This window comes from Nesoenas mayeri (genome assembly GCF_963082525.1).
Source record: "Nesoenas mayeri genome assembly, chromosome: 26".
NCBI lineage: Eukaryota > Metazoa > Chordata > Aves > Columbiformes > Columbidae > Nesoenas > Nesoenas mayeri.
In genome coordinates, this window is record NC_137552.1 from 5069268 (window position 1) to 5088068 (window position 18801).

General features: G+C 54.8%; 1 protein-coding gene across 1 annotated transcript in view; it reads right to left on the minus strand.

Annotated features, from left to right (window-relative positions):
* The window catches only part of ZNF385C (zinc finger protein 385C), a gene marked incomplete at its 3' end in the record, with an annotated part of 59016 nt that overhangs the window by 25674 nt on the left and 14541 nt on the right, over nucleotides 1–18801 (minus strand). Inside the window, exon 2 of the mRNA XM_080360062.1 lies at nucleotides 15805–16053. Coding sequence (XP_080216188.1) covers nucleotides 15805–16053 — 249 coding nt within the window. The remainder of the gene's footprint in view (nucleotides 1–15804; nucleotides 16054–18801) is intronic.

Sequence of the window (18801 nt, forward strand, 5' to 3'; positions counted from 1 at the left end):
ACTGACAGAAATGAAAAGGAAAAAAGAAAGATATTCAAATTGATGCTTTCTCACTGTTCCAGTGAAATAACCAATTTGGAACAAATTAAGGGGCTCCCGTCTCTCCCAGCCTTTTGAATTGCCTCGAAGCCAACGCACATTTTTCACAGCGCAGCATTTCCCCCGTTAGCAGTGAAAATTAATGATTTCTATTATTGAAGCACCTGGAGGCAGGTGCCTCCCTCTCACAGCGGGGCTGCGCTGGCCCTTCCCCGAGCACCGGGTCCCCGAAGAGGGACAAGGCACAGGAACAAGAGGACAAACAGGCTCAGAGAGGACAGGTGACACGACCAGGGTCACCAGCAGGTCAGTGGCAGAGGCTGGTGGCAGTCCCCTCTCAGCGCTGCCATCCTGGACATGCACAGACCACCACGGTGACACCCAAACCATCACAACATGACAACATTCCCAATGTCCCCCCAGCACAGAAACCACGGGTGGAAAGGGAATCACCCCACTTACAGAGACCCCAACTCACACTTTGCGGGGCGACGCAAGTCCCAGAGGGCTGAGAGGACTTTCAACCCCGCATTTACGTATTCCTCATCCTCTAAGCTTTATAAAGGTCGAATCCCTTTGCACCTCCCCTCCTGCTTTCTGCTCCCAACGTTGTTTTCAGGAGCCTCCAGCGCAGCGCCCGTTGCGTTCGCACCGACAGCTGCAGAATCACGGCTGCCCCGGGGCCAGGCTGGTCATACCCAGGGTTTGGAAGCACACACACATCTGTCATTATTTTTTAATTAGCTTTTTATTTCCTACCGCTAGCATTTCATTGTAATTTCCGCCACTCCTACTCAGGGCCGTGCTAATATAACCACTTCGGAGAAGAGTGGGAGCAGCCAGCCCACACGTCCCAATATCCCGCTCAGAAAAGGCAAGAAAAGCGCTCTGTTAAATGCCCACCCCCTGCGGTCATGATGAGTTTAGGGACATCAGGCGGGTGCTGGAATGGACCATCAAAGCGCCAGTGCCGGTAGCGCAGCCAACGGGGAGCACCAGCCCCGCAGAAACTTCCAAAAAGTTCACTTTTCCTCAAAATACCTGCTGGCAACCCATTGCACAGCAAGGTGAAGCCTAACTGAGAACGGCTTAAAAAGAACCGATACTAAAATTGGGAGTTTTACCCGTGGCTTGATGCTGGAGAGGCAGTGATATTTTCTAGCCCACATCACACTGGAGGTCAAGATTAGATGACAGCTTGGTCTAAAAATACTCCGAAGGGGAGGTTGAGGCTGCCGGAGGAGCTCAGAGCCTCCAGTGCCCCCCTCGGGTGTCGCTCGCAGTTGAAACCAAGGGACAGATGTTTTCCCCAGGACATTTTGCACAGAAAGCCCCTGGCAATAAAAACAGCTTCTGCATTTACAGGGAAATTCACCCAAAACAACCTTCGGGAAAGCTTAGTCCCCATATCTGATGGAGGAGCCCCAAAAGCAAACCCAGCGTTTGAGAGGGGACATGCTCCCCTCTCCATTAACCCCAACGACGGAGAGGACAGGAAGCTTAATTAAACAGCCAATTAACAACAGCAAACCCGCAGCAGCATCAGGAGCCACGCGTGGTCCCTCCCTGCGCTGCCCACCGTGTGTTTGCGCTGTGACAGGGGACAGAACCAGGTCACCCCAGCTCCAATTATTAAGATTTAAAACACGGGGGGCAGAGGATGTTTAACACTCGCGGGGAGCAGCCGTGGCACATGCACCCTCCAACCCCCATGTTTCTCTACCCAAAGCACCACAACCCGGGTATGAAGGTCGCCAGCGGGTTCAAAATTGCAGCTTTAGTGGCTTTACAGCATTTCCCACATGTTTGAGATCACGAGGCTACAAACAAGCTTGGGGGGGCAATTTTCTTTTTAAACCTGCTTTGCCCGACAAGTATTCCAGATAAATATCCTGTTACGCATTCTAGAGACACAAGGAAAGCCAGCTCATGGAGAAAAGCTTGTGTTTCAAACTATTAGAACAATTAAAGTGACCCACAGGAGACAGCTGACGAGCACCTCCGAGGAGCCATCGGTTCAATACCACCCACGTCCAGTTTTGCACCAACAAGCACGCACAGGCGACACGGTACCATAGCAAAAGGAGTGTGTGTCTGCATGTAGACGCACATGCGCTCACACATATGTGAACACTGCACATGTGTGTACACGCGCGGAGAAAACCAGCGCCCACCAGACCCCTCAGCTCTGCCTGGAGCATCAACGCTCCATCCCCAGCATCCTGCTGGAAAGTTAATGCCAATGAGAACTAAAGCACTGAAATCACCAGCCCCAAAGCCTCCCGTGAAGCGGGTGAAGCAGCGTTACGCTCTGGTTGCTGCCGCAGCTCCGCTCCGCGAGCCCAAAACAGCCAAAGTCGGCGGCAAAGCCCCCACCGCCCAGCCGGCAGCTCTTGTCTGCACAGACGCTGCCCATCACTCTCCCCCCCGGCCTCGTTTCACACAAAAAGCATCAAACATTCGCATCGCGGGTGCACAGAAACGCCAGTCGGGGCTGACCCCTAAACGAAGAGCAAGGGCAAAATAAAGCCATGTCAGCGCAAAACCTGTTTCTTCCTCCTTTTGCAGCCCTGGGAGCAAAATCAATAAGATGCAGTGATTCCAACTCAGCTTGAATCCCGTAAGTAATTAGGATTAGCAGGCTGGGAGCTGAAGAAACAGGCTGCATGTGTGCCTGGGCTGGGAGGGACCATTTTGTGGGTGCACGGTACGCGGTTTAGTTGATGGCAATAAAAAGCACAGCTCTTTAAATGGGTTTTTGGGCAGGATGGCAATAGGGAATGGCAACGACCTGGTTTGCTCAGGAAGAAGAAAATCTCATGAGGGCAATTTAGCGTGCCAAACCGTGATGGGGGCAGGATGGGGACCCCACAGGTGAATCAGGATTTGTGTTCTATGCTGAGTCTGTTACCGACCCCCTGCTCCCGAACCCGGACTCCTTAAGCACCACATAATTTTTGGAGCTCCCTCCTTGCAGTAAATAATCCACCTCAGTTTTTCACTATCAAGAGTTAAGTCCATAGACAAAATAGCAAAGAGGAGAAAAGACACCCCCCCTCCCAATAACCTTAGAAGAGCTACACAGAAAATAACAATTAGATACGTTTCTCTTTCTTTGCTTTCAAGAACAACTCGTTCGGTGATTTGTTTCCATTTTCTCAAGCTCCTGTAACTCCGCAGAAGCCGGCTGCCCGCAGGACGCTCCAATTGCGGCCGTGCAGACAGGGACATCCCCGGGACAGAATGGGGCGAGCGCCCCGGACCTTGCCCCCCACTGCACCCCCTTCCCACGGCCAAACCCCGCAGCTCTACGCGATGCACTAAGCTGCACCCAACGCAGCAGCGGCCGCCGCGAACGGCTTTTCTGCGGAGTAACAGGAGCGGGGAGCCATGGGGGTGATGGGGATGATGGGGAGCAATGGGGGGGCGATGCGGCTGAGCGGCTGCTCCCGCGGTGCGTGAGGAGGAAAGTTGCGTTTCACCCACCTAGAAGCATTTTGGATCCGGCTGCCTCGTCTCGGCGCTGCTGGTGCCTCCCGCTCGGCCGGCTGGGCTGAGGGCAGGGGCGGGCAGGGCAGGACGGGCTCCCCCCGCACCCCCCAATCCGCAGCTCCGAACCCCGAGCCCCCGCGTCCGGCCCCGCCTCGGCCCCGCCGGGGAAAAAGCAGCCGGAGGTGCCGGGGATTCACATGGCAAGGGGAGGAGGGGGAGCAGCGCAGGGACTGACTCCCCGCCCTCCTTGTGTCCCCCCCCCCGGCACAGCACAAGCGGCTTTTTCTTGCCGAGCGGGGCACGGAGCGAACGCCGGGGCTGCCAAAGGAAAGTTGGAGCGGGGAGCCCACACTGGCTTCGTCTGCACCCCAAAAATCCCAGTGCCCCAGACCCCCCTCTAAAAGGGCTGGTTTGGGGTGGCTGTGCCTGCAGAGGTGTCCCCACGCTGGGTCTCCACCACGGGGTTTGCTTATGGAGGGGGAATAGCCACAATAGCCACCCACACTGACTCTCTCTGGGAAAGGCTCCCCAAAATCCTCCCACGCTACCGGATGCACCGACATCCCTCTGAACTGCATGAGCTCCATTTGCCTGAGAAGCCGAGCGCATCCTGCACACACCGGTGTGTGTTCTGGCCACCGGCACGTCCCTCGGCTTTTGGGGTTCACAACCGAGACACTGGTGCTTGCCCAAGAGCAGCATGTGAACTCATCCCCTTTTCCATCATCTTGAGGGAGGTAGAAACCTCCCAGCCAGTCCTGGAGCATCCGTCGGGTACCAGACAACCTGCAGCCCCGTGGGGAAGGGGGCTCGACCCCCACCCTGGAACATGCACAGTCTGATCCAGCTGCGGTGTCACCTCGCAGGGTGACAAGGGTGAATGGGGACAGCCCATTCTCACCCCAGCTGCCCATAATTGGAGTTTGGTGTAAACTCAGGGCTTGCTGCCCTCCCCATCATTTTCATTAGCCAAGGCTGAGGCAGCTGGACACCCCCAGAACGGCACGTTCCCCACACTGAATTTCTGGCCTCTGAAGTTTCATTACTTGATTGCGAGGTGTCTTTTAAAGAGGGATATGATGAAAAACCTGCTTGTGACGAGAGGAAACAATCATCTCCCCCTCAAAAGAGATGAGGACAGGGATTTAAACACTTCCCTCAAGTCAAACAATTCAAAGAGTTGGGCAGGAACCCCTCCAGCCCCTAGCAGAGCAAAACCAAAGATGTGAACCACCAGATGCCAAATTCCCTTCCCAGGCACTGCAGCCAGACCAGGCACTTTTGGGGTAAATTCCAACACTTTGGTGCTCCAAAAAGCATCCCAAGCCAATCAGGGTCCCCCTGCACGCTGCTGCCAGCCCAGGGCATCCCTCCCACACGTCCTTCTCCAAAAACCCACCCAGGGTTTGGCACAGGAGCATCACCAGCACAACCCCAAGCAGGACCAACGCAGCGGGGACACGCGCCCCCCGCGCAGGGTATTTATTGCTTTTGGGGTCGTTAGCAGCAACAGTAAGTTTAGCCCGGGCACTCGCTAATCTGGGATTGACAGCTGGGCCCCGCGCCGCCTGTTACCAGCCTCCCAGCAGGCTATTTAAACCCGATATTAATTTGTTTAATGTCATCAGCAGTTTGGTGTTACTGCAAGCGAGCGTCAAGCAGAGGGGAGCGCGAAGGTGTAAAGACCAGGAGGAGCGGGGGGCTGACAACCATCCGGGGGCTGTTCTCCCTTCCCCAGGAGAGTTTTGGCATCCCCAGAGCTCCAGCCCCATGAGCAAGGACCGAAGTACAGCCCTGAACCCCAGCTCCATCCTCCACCCACCCTCACCCCAACCCTGACCAGTTCTGCAAAACAATTTCATCAATAAATTGTCTCCCTGCTCCAGCTGGTGCTGAGTTTATCCCCAGGGGCTACAGGTCCCCGCTGGCATCACCGTGGTCGAAAGGGGTCAAAGGGTGGGAGCGAGGAACGGCAGCGTGGGATGGGGTGTTTTATGGCCGAGCCTTTGTGGCCAGCTGGAGCAGCGGCTAATTGCAGGTGCTGATTACAGACCCCTGCCATTAACGCCTCCCGCCCTCCCGCAGCGGACCGCTGGAATTTCCCACCGACGCCGCGTGGGTCCAACCGGTGCGTAATTTGCTATATTTGTACGCAGACCCCAGCGCTGGCACATGCGGCAGCACAAAAGCCCATTGCCCTCCCAGGAGCATCACCAGCCGCCCCACGCCCAGGGGGGCAAACCCCGCGGCTGCTTCTTCCCACATCATCATCTGCGGGATGGAGCTGCCGCTGCCGAGCGCTATCACCGGAACCTGAAGCTGCAAAGGGCACCGGGGTGCCCATGACCACCGGCTTTACCATCCCTGCGTAACACCGTGGGAGGCACTACAAGCCAACGGGCGTTATTGCATCAGATGCTGCGCTGCCCTGTGATTGCTGCTTTTCGACACAGGTTGTTAACAAAACTCAGGATCTTATCACAGAATAGTGAGATTTCTTTGCAAACCACAGGATGGTTTGGGTTAAGGGTCTTCCCAGCTCCCCCAGTGCCCCCCCTGCCATGAGCAGGGACATCGTCACCAGCTCAGGGTGCTCAGAGCCCCGTCCAGCCTGGCCTGGGGTGTCTCAGGGATGGTTCATCTACCACCTCTCTGGCCAACCTGGGCCAGGCTCTCACCACCCTTAGAGCCAACAATTCCTTCCTCATGTCTAGCACAGGCTGGAGTCTGCCTGCCCTGGCACAGCCACAACCCTCCAGCACTCATCAACCGGCAAATCCACACACAGTCGGAGGGGGAGTGTTCGCCTACACCCACGTAAAGCCGGGCTTGCTCAGGCAAGTCTGCTCAAGCTGCGCCTGCAGCAGCGGCTCAAAGGGAAAGGGAGGGCAGGGAGGCGGGGGGAGCTCAGGAAGCAGAACGGGTCCAGCTGTCACCCAACAGGTCCGGTTTGGGCACTGTCTGTCCCTAATGCCACCGATTCACTAGGTCCTTTGTGAGGACAGACTCCAGGAACCACAACAGAGCGTTTACTCTGAAACCTACTGATGGCACAGTTAAAATCCTCGCTGGCTGGGAGGTGAGCAGGACAGGCTCCTCCCAGCCTTAGACTCCAAAAGCAGCCTGGCAAATAGCAACCAGAATTGGGCAAACACACACACACATCAATAAATGAGACAGAGGAATAAGAAAACATGAGCAAGCCACCCAAACCCTCCCAGTCTGCCAAGCTTTCCAGAGCCTTTCTGGCTGACTAAGGATTTAAGGTATAATTTGGGGGTGAAAGATGCCAGATAGGATCAAGAGTGATACACCTGGAGGATGTGTATCAGTTTTCTTCTGCTCGGTAACCTGAGCCCCATCAGAAGCAGAAGGTGCAGCCGCCGGCAGTTCATCCCCACCAGGCTGGGAAGGCGGGCGCTGACCTTTCCTGCTCCCGAGTTTGCTCAGGATTAAGATAACACATTTTAAAGGCTGAATCCTGCCCTGGGGGGTTCCAGCACAAAGAGGATGGGGTTTGTGGCTCAGATTCCCCCCACGATCCCCCCTTGATAAACAGAGTCCCTGTCCAAACCATCAAGTCCGTGGGCAGATGCTCATCCCGATCCGCTCAGAGCGTCCTGAGTTTAATTAATTCTTCCAGATTTCCACTTTTATGCATTAAAAAACAATAAAAAGAGCAAACCAAGGGAGCTAATGATGCATTTACCCATATCAAGCTGGGGACCTTGGTGCTGGGTGTCCCAGAAGCTGGGATTTAACCTCCATTTTCCCCAGGAAGCGAAGGTCTGGTCTCATCACGTTGCTAAGAACCAGGAGAGCAGCGAAACACCTCAGCTTTTCTTCCCTGGGCCACTTTAATCTTTGCCATTTCAGAACAATATTGCCCTTTCATTAATCCCAGCTCCTGTGTGAAGTCTCAGCTTTAAACCAGGATGGAAACTCCTCCATTAAGGGCCTTTTTGTTGCAGGGCAAGGCATTAAAACATCATTTCCCCCTCGTTTTGGTAAGAATCCACCCAAAAACAAAAAAGCAGCTTAAAATCGCTTAGATGCGGATTCTCAAAATCCTAATAAGTGTTGCCTGGGTGTCACCGCAGGGGATGGCCACTGCGTCCACAGGTTTGGGGACACTAAACAAGGGGTGCTCTATCTATTGTCACCCCCCAAAGGGACGGGACTCAGTGTCCCCAAGGCTGGATGCCCACAAGGAGCCTCAAGGACGAGCAAGATCCGGGGCTGCGCTCCCGGCTGCCGCCTCCCGCGTTAATCATCTTTCCCAGCGAGATGATGTCTAATTACAAAGGCATCCAGGACAGGCCCCGCAAATGGGGTGGAGAAACTGCATGACCTAAAAAATATTCAATTACCGGGGAAAAGGGACGGAAATTACACCTGTAAATAGTTGCAGAGAGAGAAAGATAGGGTGTAATATTTTCCATCTCGTTTAGGAGGCCCCTCCTAGCAAAACCAAAACAGAGCAGAAGGTTTCACCTGCAACCACGCTTGAGCATGCAAAGAAATGCTTTGCATGGGTCCCATGCCCTGGGCTCTGTGTGAAGTCCTGAGCTCGGCCAGCAGAGATGCCCACCCGACCGGCACAGGGCACCCTCAGCCCCTGTATCAGCGCATCTGGGGGTTGCTATGGCAACCAGCTACCCAAAATCTTGGTATGTAATTACCCAGGGGGTGCCACTGGCTCGGGTCTCACCCGTGAGGTCCCTGCTCAGCTCCGTGCCCCCGGGGGGCTCTCGGGGACATGTCACTGCCAGGGTGGGCAATGCGCTCCAGCGCCGCGGTGCGGAGCGCCCCGAGACGCTCCTGCTGGCACGGTGCCGCTAAAGTAAATGGAACTATTACTCACAAATCTACGGCCGTAGCAAATACCAAAGGTGAACCGGAGCAGCATTGCGTGCGTGAGTTTTCAAAACGCAGCAACAACGCGGAGGCAAAAAAAAGGAATAAAAACTAATTTAAACGGCTACATGACTGCCATTAAACACGGTCCCGCTCTAATAGAGCATAACACCCCTCCATGGGTTCCCTGCATGGTCATGGAGCATCACAGACACTCCATCCCAGCCCTTGCACAGCCAAACATGGCTCAAGCACCGGTACGATGGAGCTGAGCACTGTGACCACAGCTCATCCCCAACCTCTAGGGCTGGGGCTGTTGCCATCTCTCCAATTGCCAGAACCCGGTTTTCCTCCCTCCGCACAGCCACGCCGCGACACCGCGGGGTTATGGAAAGGAGAGATCACTGCAGGAAGGACGGCGTAAAGCATGACGAGGGAAGATCATCTCTTCAGAGAAAATTGTATATTGCTTACGACTTACTGTCTGCGAACATAAAACAGTTTAACCAGCCGACCCTAAATCACAGTGACAGCTTTACACTACCCACAAACCTCTGCTCGCGCTCATCCAGCTCAGTCCTACCTACATCACCCCCCCATTTTCTGGTTTTTAAACGCTTGTTTCCCCATCTTTTCCCTGGGAGAGCAACACACATATGTGCACATGCATGTAGAGAAGGGACCGATGCGCATCGGACAACAAGAGGGACCCAGAGCTGGAGATGGGAGAGATGAGCTGAGTTCTCAGCCTTGCTGCTCATCAGACCCCTGTCACTCCACCCTGGTCCCCCTCATCCACCCAGTCCTGGTGTTTTTTGGGGTGATACCTCAGCCCCCCAGGAAAGTCCCCACCAGGCTGGGATGGGGCTCAGCGGCCACTGAGACACACTCATGGTTTGCTGCTGCTTTTACCATTTTCCCCCCGTACACACACTTAAAATAAATCCCACGCTTTCCTCTTCCAAATCTGCCGAGCGGATGCTACATGGGAAACTGTGAAACGCTCCATGACGGCATGTTCCCCATCGCTCTTAATCCGCTTCTAATTAAGATCACGTGTGGTGCATGCCTGAGCTAAGTGGCCATAAAACGCTATTGTTGCAACTTGATAGCAAACCAAATAGAAGAAAATTACAGCAAAATCCAAGATTAAGGATAACTGGCTCGCCAAATACGGTGCTTAAAAATAACATGAGGCAATTTCCTCACGATTTGGGGAAAAAAAATCGCCGCCTCTATACACAGCACAGCTCAGCCTCTGCCTCCCCGGCTCTGCCAGCAGCATCTCAGCAGCACCCAGTGCCAAACGCAGCCCTTACCCCCCCGATTGCCACACTATGACCCCACATCCACAGCCCAGCACCTGCAGGGCACAAACACCCCCCCAGAAGGCTCAACCAAGGATCCCTGAGCACCCCAAGCTGTGATTTAAACCAGTGGGTTTCCCAAAGCTCATCCTAAGCAGCTAATCCCAGCCTGGGCAGGAGCAGAACAGTGAGACAGACCCAGAGGAACGGCTGCTGCATCCTCCTGGGAATCCAAGGACTAAACCCCTTTATCCCAACTGCCAGGGGCGATTGCAGCTTTTTGCCAAGGGTGGTTTTAAGAGGGAGAAAATTGGGGGGAAAAGAAGAATCAGCACTAAAAATTAGCCTGGCACGTTAGCAGAGGAGGAATCAGCCGCACAGTCAAGCACAGCATGGGGAGGTGGGATCAAAGCTCCACCGTGATGCCCCATCCTCGGTGGGTGAACCTGCACCCCCCCAAGAAGCACCTGGTGAAGGTCAAAGCCATTTCAATACTCAGGAGACAATCCGGTGGCATCTTTTGGCTTGGTCTCTTTGTTTTTAAAGCAACCCCCTCCCATCGATGCAGCCGGAGCATCAGCCCTGGCCCCCCCAGGCTCCCAACCTCCCCCAGCACCAAACAACCTGCACCAGCAAAACCCAGGGGCTAATCACAGCTAATCAATTCATTGCTTTTTATTGGAAGTTACCGACTCAATAAAATAAGAGATTAATTATGATACAGTTATTAATCTGCGATAAGCTGAATAGCTGGGCTTTTCAGAGGGAGAGCAAGTTAATGGGGTATTTTCAGCGGATTTACAAAGGGAGCAGTTTTCTCTGGATTAGTGGGCTGGCACAAGCCTGACGTGCCAAGAAGAAGGTTTGGGCTCGCACGGAGCCCATGGGGCCTTTTCCCCCCCATGCAAAATGGCTTTTTGCAAGTGGTTTATTTAACAGAACTGAGATTTTCTGCCAATTCCCGTGATGGGGGTAAATTCCACCCCCAGCTCTGCACAGCACCCGACCCCAGCAGGAGCCTCGAGGGATGTCCCTGTCCCCAAACGGGGACACGAGAAGCCTGGGAATAAACAGAGAGAAGGCAAAACGTCCAATTACACAACTGCGCTTCTCCGAATGACACCTGATCCCAGCAAACATCTTGAAGACATGAAAAAACATTCCATTTCCCCCCACCGAGATCCCAGGTTACTCAAATCTGAGCTGAAAAGCTATTTTTAATCATCTTTGCTCGCAGCTGAAGGGAGCAGCCGAGGCCAGCCGAGCAGGAGGGCTCCGCATGCTTGTCCTTCGCTAAACCTACAGAAGCTTTGAGATATGAACCCCGCTACCATTTGACCATAAGATTATCAATTAATACATAGGGAGATGCAGCGTCTGTCATGGCTGAATATTCAAGACCCTTTAACACACAGGGGTATAGATCTGCTGGGGGGAGTTTCAGGAGAACCTGGTGCATCAGCATCCTCAGGGATTACGTGCCTGCCCTGGGTTCCAGGATGTCCCAGCCCACCCAGCAACGTGGCTCCTGCACCCCAGTTAGACTATAATGCTGCATGTTTGCATATTTAAATCAATACATCGGATCTGATGGCCGACAAAGCACCACTGAGCATCGCCCTGTTTATTAAAGACAATTAAAGGATTCCATGCGTAACATGAAATGAAGAAAAAACTAGATTGGCACCCATTTCCTTGGTAATTAACAACTGAAGGGCTCCGACAGCAGAGAGCAGCAGGAAGGAAACACTCCCTGCAGCTGACCTCCAAATAGAATAGAATTCTGCGATTCTATTCCATGCCAGGGCACCCAGAGCAGGATCATGCACCGCCTGGGCTGCCCAGCTCATACGGGACACGAGGAAGGGATTGCTGGCCCTGGGGGTGGTGAGAGCCTGGCCCAGGTACCCAGAGAGGTGGTGGATGAACCATCCCTGAGACACCCCAGGCCAGGCTGGACGGGGCTCTGAGCACCCTGAGCTGGTGCAGATGTCCCTGCCCATGGCAGGGGGGGCACTGGGGAGCTGGGGAGGTCCCTCAAAGACAAACTCTCATATAACAGAGCACGACCAGCCCCTGCCTGCCTTCCACAGCAGCACAGGCTCCCATGGGGTCCCTATGTCCCCTCCCGGGGGGCCCCATCCCCTCCCTCTGCTGTAGACCCAGCGATGCTGAAGCTGTCACACCAATTTCTCTGCTCATCTCAAAGCTTTCTGCTCTGCAGACACGCACAGACAGACATTTCAGCGGCTAATTGGGGAAACTGGGATCTCCCCCTTTGCAAGGGGCTGTTATTTCTGTGCGGCGCTGCGGAGCGGGTAGGGACGGCACTGGGCAGCCCCAGAGAGGGTCTGGGTACATAATGCCACCAGGGCCCCCTAGTTTAACAAGGAAACACTGGAGAGAGTCCAGGGAGGGACACAAAGATGCTGAGGGGTCTGGAGCATCTGATGAGAAAAGGCTGAGAGAGCTGGGGCTGTTGAGCTGGAGAAGCTGAGAGGGATGTGATCAATGGATCAACATCTCAGGGTGGGTGTCAGAGGATGGACCAGACTCTGCTCAGTGGTGCCCAGCGCCAGAGTGAGGGGCAACGGGCACAGACTGAAACACAGGAGGCTCCATCTGAACATGAAGAGAAACTCCAAGGCCAGGGAAGTTGGTTTGAGGTGGATTCAGGGTTTGCATAGACCCTCCTTACACCAGGGATGCCTGGGCAGGGTGTCCTTCCCACAGCCCCCAGCACCCACCATCCCCAGCACCCACCATCCCTGGCCAAGGGGGTACGAGCTGCTGTCAGTTCAGATCTCGGGCAGCCAGGACAATGCTGCTGCAAAGGAGAGAACTGGCCCTGCTGCACTTCAGCGAGATGCAAACTGACAGGGCCCGGGGACGCCGGCATGAGCTGCTCTTTACATCCCGTGACTTTTTTGGGACGCTGGTGGAAAGGCCTTTTTTTGGGAGACAGCAAGGGAGTGAATCCCTGAAACGCTCCGGCTCAGCCCATCCTGCAATGGGCAGCCCCTGGGGTCACCCAGGAGAAAACAGATGGCAGCAAAGCCTTGTCCCCTGTCCCCACCTCGCAGTCTGCACCAGCACAAAAGCCACCACTCTGCATTTGGGGGGAGACACAGCAATTTCTGCTCATTCAGCACCAGAATGGGGGGTCCATCTCCTGGCTGTGGGCACACGAGGACACCAAGAGCCAACAGAGCTCACTTGGGCACCCTTGAGAAACAAAAATCACAGGCACTAATTAAATCACTCCTGACCCAGTTGTATTTGAAGTGGCATCTGCAATATGAAAACATCTTTCATCTGCGGACATCCCGTATCTAATTGCTGCCGCACCACAATTCAACACGAGACAACAGAAATGTGCGATTTTCCCTCGCAAGAAAATGCCTAATGAACAGTAATTTGTTTGTAAGTTGGGGGGTCTTTCTGGCGCAGAGCTAATAAATTGTAATGATACTGATTATCACATCTGTTTGCCAGCTAAGCTCCTCCGCAGCTTTGCTCTGCGAAATGCAAGCGATTACAGCCTTTGCAGAAATAACCCAGCGAAGCCAGAGGGGGAACGGGGGAGATCGAGCAGCGTCTGTGAAAGCTGCCTTTGATGTAGCTCTAGATGTCAGTGCGAGACAGAGATTCCAGCTCAGAGGAATATCCCGTCTTTGTCTAACTCAATTGTTTGATTTAACCTATAGTCTTTAAAAAGTAACCCCTCTTCTCCCAAGGCTCCCCCAGCACTGACACATTGAGACACACACTTGCCCATCCTCCCTGTGTGTTGTGCCGGGCTGAGCCCATCGCCCCAGCAGCGGCTTGGCCAGCACCTGCCCAGGAATCACAGGATCATTTGGGTTGGAAAAGCCCCTCAAGATCATCAAGTCTAAGCATTCCCCCACCCCTGGCGCTGCCCCACATCCTGAGAACCTCAAGTCCGTCTGTCCAGCCCTCCAGGGCTGGTGACTCCAGCACTGCCCTGGGCAGCCTGTTCCAATGCCCCACAGCCCTTTGGGGAAGAAATTGTTCCTAAATCCAACCTCAACCTCCCCTGGCGCAACTTGAGGCTGTTTCCTCTCAAAGGGCTGCTCCCTCTTCTCAGCAGCAGGGGATGGTTGGATTTGAGGGGGTCAGCACAGGTGACACAGCAGCCACTGTGCTGGCATCACACTCAGCGACCGGTGCAGAGGGGACATGTTCATCGCATCAGCCGGTTCTTGGCCCTAATTTGTGATTCACAGCCACGTGCCCCCGCCTCAGGCTCACACCTCAGGAAATTGTGCCAGAGACAAAGCTGGAAATGACATTTTCAACCAGGGGAGAAGGTCGGAGGCTGCGGCAGGAGCAGCGTCCTGCGCCGGCACCGCATCCCCACGGCCGCGGCGGGGGCGGCAGGGACGGCGAGGCGGGGGGAGCAGATGCATCTGCAATTTCCCCACATAAGCAAATCACAGCCCTGCGCAAGCAGGAGCCAACGTCACCTTGAACAGCAGAGCAAAGCGTGCAGGAGGCTGAGAGCACAGCAAAGCCCTGGGACCACGGCCGCTGGCGAGGTCAGGGACGGTGCAGAGGTACAAAGAGCACGCTCACGTGCTCCGAGATTCTTTGGCTCAGTAGGACACGCATCCCTGGACAGCCTCCCATCCAGCCACAGCCGGGTCCGGGGGGAGAATCTGGAAGCTGCAGGCTGGAATTTATGGGCCCTGTTCTCATTAAAATAGCAGGCAATATTTCCATCTGTCAGTAAACGATAAACAGAGCGGCTCCTTTGCATATCCCAGGCCTTGCTTAAATAAAACCACCACCAGGGAGGGCAGGATTTGGCATGCGGGTGACCATTGCCATGCTAGGAATTTATGGCTCCAGCCTGGCCCGGCTCTAGCAAGAACAGGTATTTACACAGACTGATCCCTGGGGTCTGCCAGCACTGACCACAGCACCCTCCTGGTTCCAGGGGACAAGCACCCTCCTGACCCGGCTGTGAGCCAGGTCCCGTCAGCACTTCCCTGGAAATGGGGTGTTCAGCAGGATGGAAAGTGCTGGAAGGGAGCGACGGGTCCAGATTTGCATCCTGGACCCCCCCAGTGCAGATGTACCAGGAGCCACCAGTGAGCCCAGCAATGAGGGCACTGGTGACACCGAGCGCGGCCACCTCGGTACCCAGAGAGCATCACACATTGTATGTGTGATGCTGCCATGACCACCCATCCCACAAATGGGGACTGGGAGGGGATGGACACAGATTTCACCACCCTGCGACCCGCTGCTGCTTCGCTGTTTGCAAAAGCATTGGGGGTTTGTTTGCCAACCCCTCAGATGTCATTAAACAAACATTTCCTGACAAAACTGGGACTGGGCTCCAGAGCAGCCCCTTGGGGGACAGCTCGGCGAGGGGCAGCGGGGGCTCGGGGTGCTGGGAGCGAGGGGCTGGCACCGAATACACTGCTTTACAGGATTCCAGCATTTTCCTGCCCTTTCCCCATCCCCTCAACTTCTCATCACCCTCACACCACATAAAAGCATCAATTAGCTACAAAGCGCTTTGGAGACCTCAGCTCATTAATCCACCTTGTAATTAGTCTGTAAGGAAAGGAGGGCAGTTAACGAGTCGGCTGCTCCCTGCAGCTCAAAGGGGGTCACCCCTGGATTCCCCTCCCCATGGAGCAGGCACAGGGTGCACAGCCTCATCACAAAGAAATGGGGTCCCAGGGGAAGTGCTGACCCTGGACACCAGGTTGGGGACACACATCTGCACCAGCCCCGGGAAGCACAAACTCCCTCGTTTTGCTGTTAATACCACGCAAACCCTTGCAAACAAAGGTCTGCTGGTCATCACAGAATGACATTTGTGGGCACGTTTCCCTGCCTTGATGCAGAAGCAAACCTGCAGCAGATTTCCCAGCCAGGGAAACGCCAACCAATGGCACCGTGGTCTCTCAGGCCCCAAAACCACTTGAGGACCAGCAATACCAGTGGGGTGGGGAAGCCCCCAGAGCTCAGACACCAAGAACACAACACATCATTCCCACAAATCCAGCGAAGCAGCCGTTCCCAGAGCAAAGGCAACCTTTGGGCAACCTCAACCTGACGGATGGGCTCCTACCTTGGGTTGCCGGCATCTTCCCCTTGTTGAGCTGCTTGAGGCGCTTCTGGTGGGACTTGCCGTTGTAGTGGATCTGCGCCTGCGTGGCCGAGTTGAGCTGGATGTTGCAGACCTCGCAGAGGGTGAACGACTGGTGCTTCTTCTCCCGTTTCATGCGCTGCTCGGGCTGGCCTGGCGGGCAGCTGGCTGCCTCCACCAGCCGTACCCCACTCTCAGGGCTGTGAGACGGGCTCAGGGGTCGCTTCATGCCTGCGGGAGGAAGGACAGACCCGCCGTGAGGACAGAAGGACCGGGTGAGGCAGGAAAACCAAGCACAAGTCCCATGGCTGCGGGGCGCCCAGGCTGATGGGTATGGAGGGAGACTGAGCAAAAGCAGCAGTGTTTGCATCTCTGCAAGGAGTCGCATTAAGCAAGACGGCATGGGCAGCAGTTCCTAGGAGGTTCCGCTGGAGCGGGGAACAACCCACTTCTCCCAAGTTTCTAGCAGCAGATGATACTCCTCGTGTCACTTAACGCCTTTTTTCCTCTCCCGGACAGCCCTGTAGGTTGGCCCAAGGCAGAGCCGGGATGGCAACCACCTCCACAGGTGAGAAATTCAACGGGAATTGCAGAACAGCAAGAATTGAAGCGGCCGGAGCGCGGCGGGGGCGGCACCGGGCGCTGCAGCCCCGGCCGCGGCCCCGCGGGGGCGCAGACGCTCCACCATGGATGGGAACGGGGGGTCCCGCTCCGAGAAGGGACCCCAGAAAGTCCCCCCGGGTCTGTCCCCCCGTAACGTGCAGACAACGCCCCGGTCTCAGCGGGTTGTGGCAGCTCCGAGGCGCCGGAGCCGCCTTTGCTCCCTTGAAAGTGACAACGAACATCTCCCTGAAAAGTTATATTTAGCGAAAAGTAACAGGAGTTTTTTTCCACGAGCTGTTAATCGAGCCTAAGGTGAAAGTCGGGGTGGGGGGCAGCCCTGTCTGCACCCCCATCTTCCTTAATTCACAAGCAGAGTGTCACCCCAAGGGATCCCACCACAGCACTTGTCACCATCTCCTGAATTAACATCATTGTTGCTCAGTTTGCACATGGGGATGGGACTAGAACCTGCCCAACATGCTCCAACGCTGAAACGAAAACAAAACCCATCGCCCAGTCCTGAAAGGCTAAAAAGTCCTAAATTTTATTTACAAACAAAAAACCAGCTGATGTTTTTCAAATGAAATCGCCTGCACTTGGCGCACGGAGCTGCGCTGCACCGAGAGCAGCAGAGCTGCCCCATCCAACCTGACCACACCGTTCGTGGTCACTCGCCAAAACTCACCGCGATCGACGCCTGATCGCACTCGGATGAGCAGGGAGCCCTGCGGGACCCCGGGTAGAGGCCCTTTACCAGAATAACCATTAGCTGAGCAGCCAGAAAGCAGATCTGGGAGATGATCAGCATCAGGAATGTGAACCGGGGCCTCGGGACGCAGCGGGACACCCAGGGCGCTGGCGGGGACGCGCCAGCAGCGGCAGGTCCCCGGGTGCCCTTTGCATCCTCCCCCTCCCCGGGTATTTTTAAAGCAATTACATCCCGGGATGCAGAGTTAAAATTGGAACATTATGTGGACAAAGTATCCCAAAAGTCTCCCTCGCCTTAAAAAAGGAACTGCTGTTGCTTTGATTAGACTGAGGGTCCCTGTCTGGGCTCTTGTCACAGTGTTTAAAAGGTCTCTCCTAATTGCATACACACTTCATTCACTTAATTTCCACTGTGCCTGTTCTGCTTCTCAGGTGTCAGGACCATAAATTTGGCCATTTGTGCCTGGGACAGGTCGCTGCACATGTGAGGACCCACATCTCCCAGACTGACAGCTGCTTTGGGCTGGATTTCACCTTTTCAGCCAAGCACTGAGGGTCTTTTGGGGGCTGTTACCCCCTTTCACAGGAGGGAAACTGAGGCACAGCGAAGGTTAGGGGACACCCCCCAAGTCCCCAAGGTGACTCAGGTGCTCTGAGCCAAACCCAGCATGAAACACAGCGTCACCACACCCTGGCTACACTGCTCTGTCCCACCCCAGGGGTCCCAATCACGCTTGTGCTCCAGCCCCGTTCCCTTCTCCGAACTCGCTCCAGCACCTCAACGTCTTTCTTTTAGTGAGGAGCCCAAAACTTGTAGTGAGGCGACAAACCCCACTTCCCAAGAGCTCAGTGCCCCCAGGTTCCCTTTGCAGGACCCAGGGGACATCCCTGTGTGGTCACCAGCTGAGTTTTCGACACAGCCCCACATTGGCACCTTTATTTCACCTCCTAAATGCAAACCAAACTCTCCAGCAACTTTAAATTCTTACGCAGGCTCTGCGCCAACATGCTCCATCACCTGGGGATGGTCACATCTTGGTGGCCAGTCCCCTGTGCCACACTTGGCCACCTTCTGCTGGGTAGCCAGGAGCTTGTTGGTGACAGCAGCCCCTACACCCGCAGGGAGGAGCGGGAGCATAGCAGAGGCGATGCCAGCAGCCATCTGCAGCGTGCTGACACATTTACGCACCCTCAGCCTTGCAAAGAAGGAGCTGGAGCTCAGGGCACGTGGCAGAGGTCATGCAGCCACCCGCCTTCCATGCTACAGCCCCCAAAACTCTCCAAATAGCTGCTTTTTAGCGGGGAAAATAAGTTTGCATGCAGAAAATGCTCAGACTCCCTCCTACCACCAGCAGCAGTTTGTGTCCATGGGGGTTTTTATTGGATCTGAACACCAGACCAAACACATGGGGCCTGAACACCCACCCAAGTATTCATATAATAATTAATATAATAAAACCACCTTTGCCACAGAGCTGAAGTGGCACCAAAATTTCTAATCTGAAGAGCCATCCCATTCAGCAATGTGGAATCAAGGAAAACACCACCCGAACCTAAAGTTTGGATGAACTTGATAAAAGAGCAAGAAGTCTAAAACCAAAAGAATCTGATTTGAGTTCCCATGACTCTGTATCACTGAACCGGCTTTCCATATCTCTACTTGAGTGC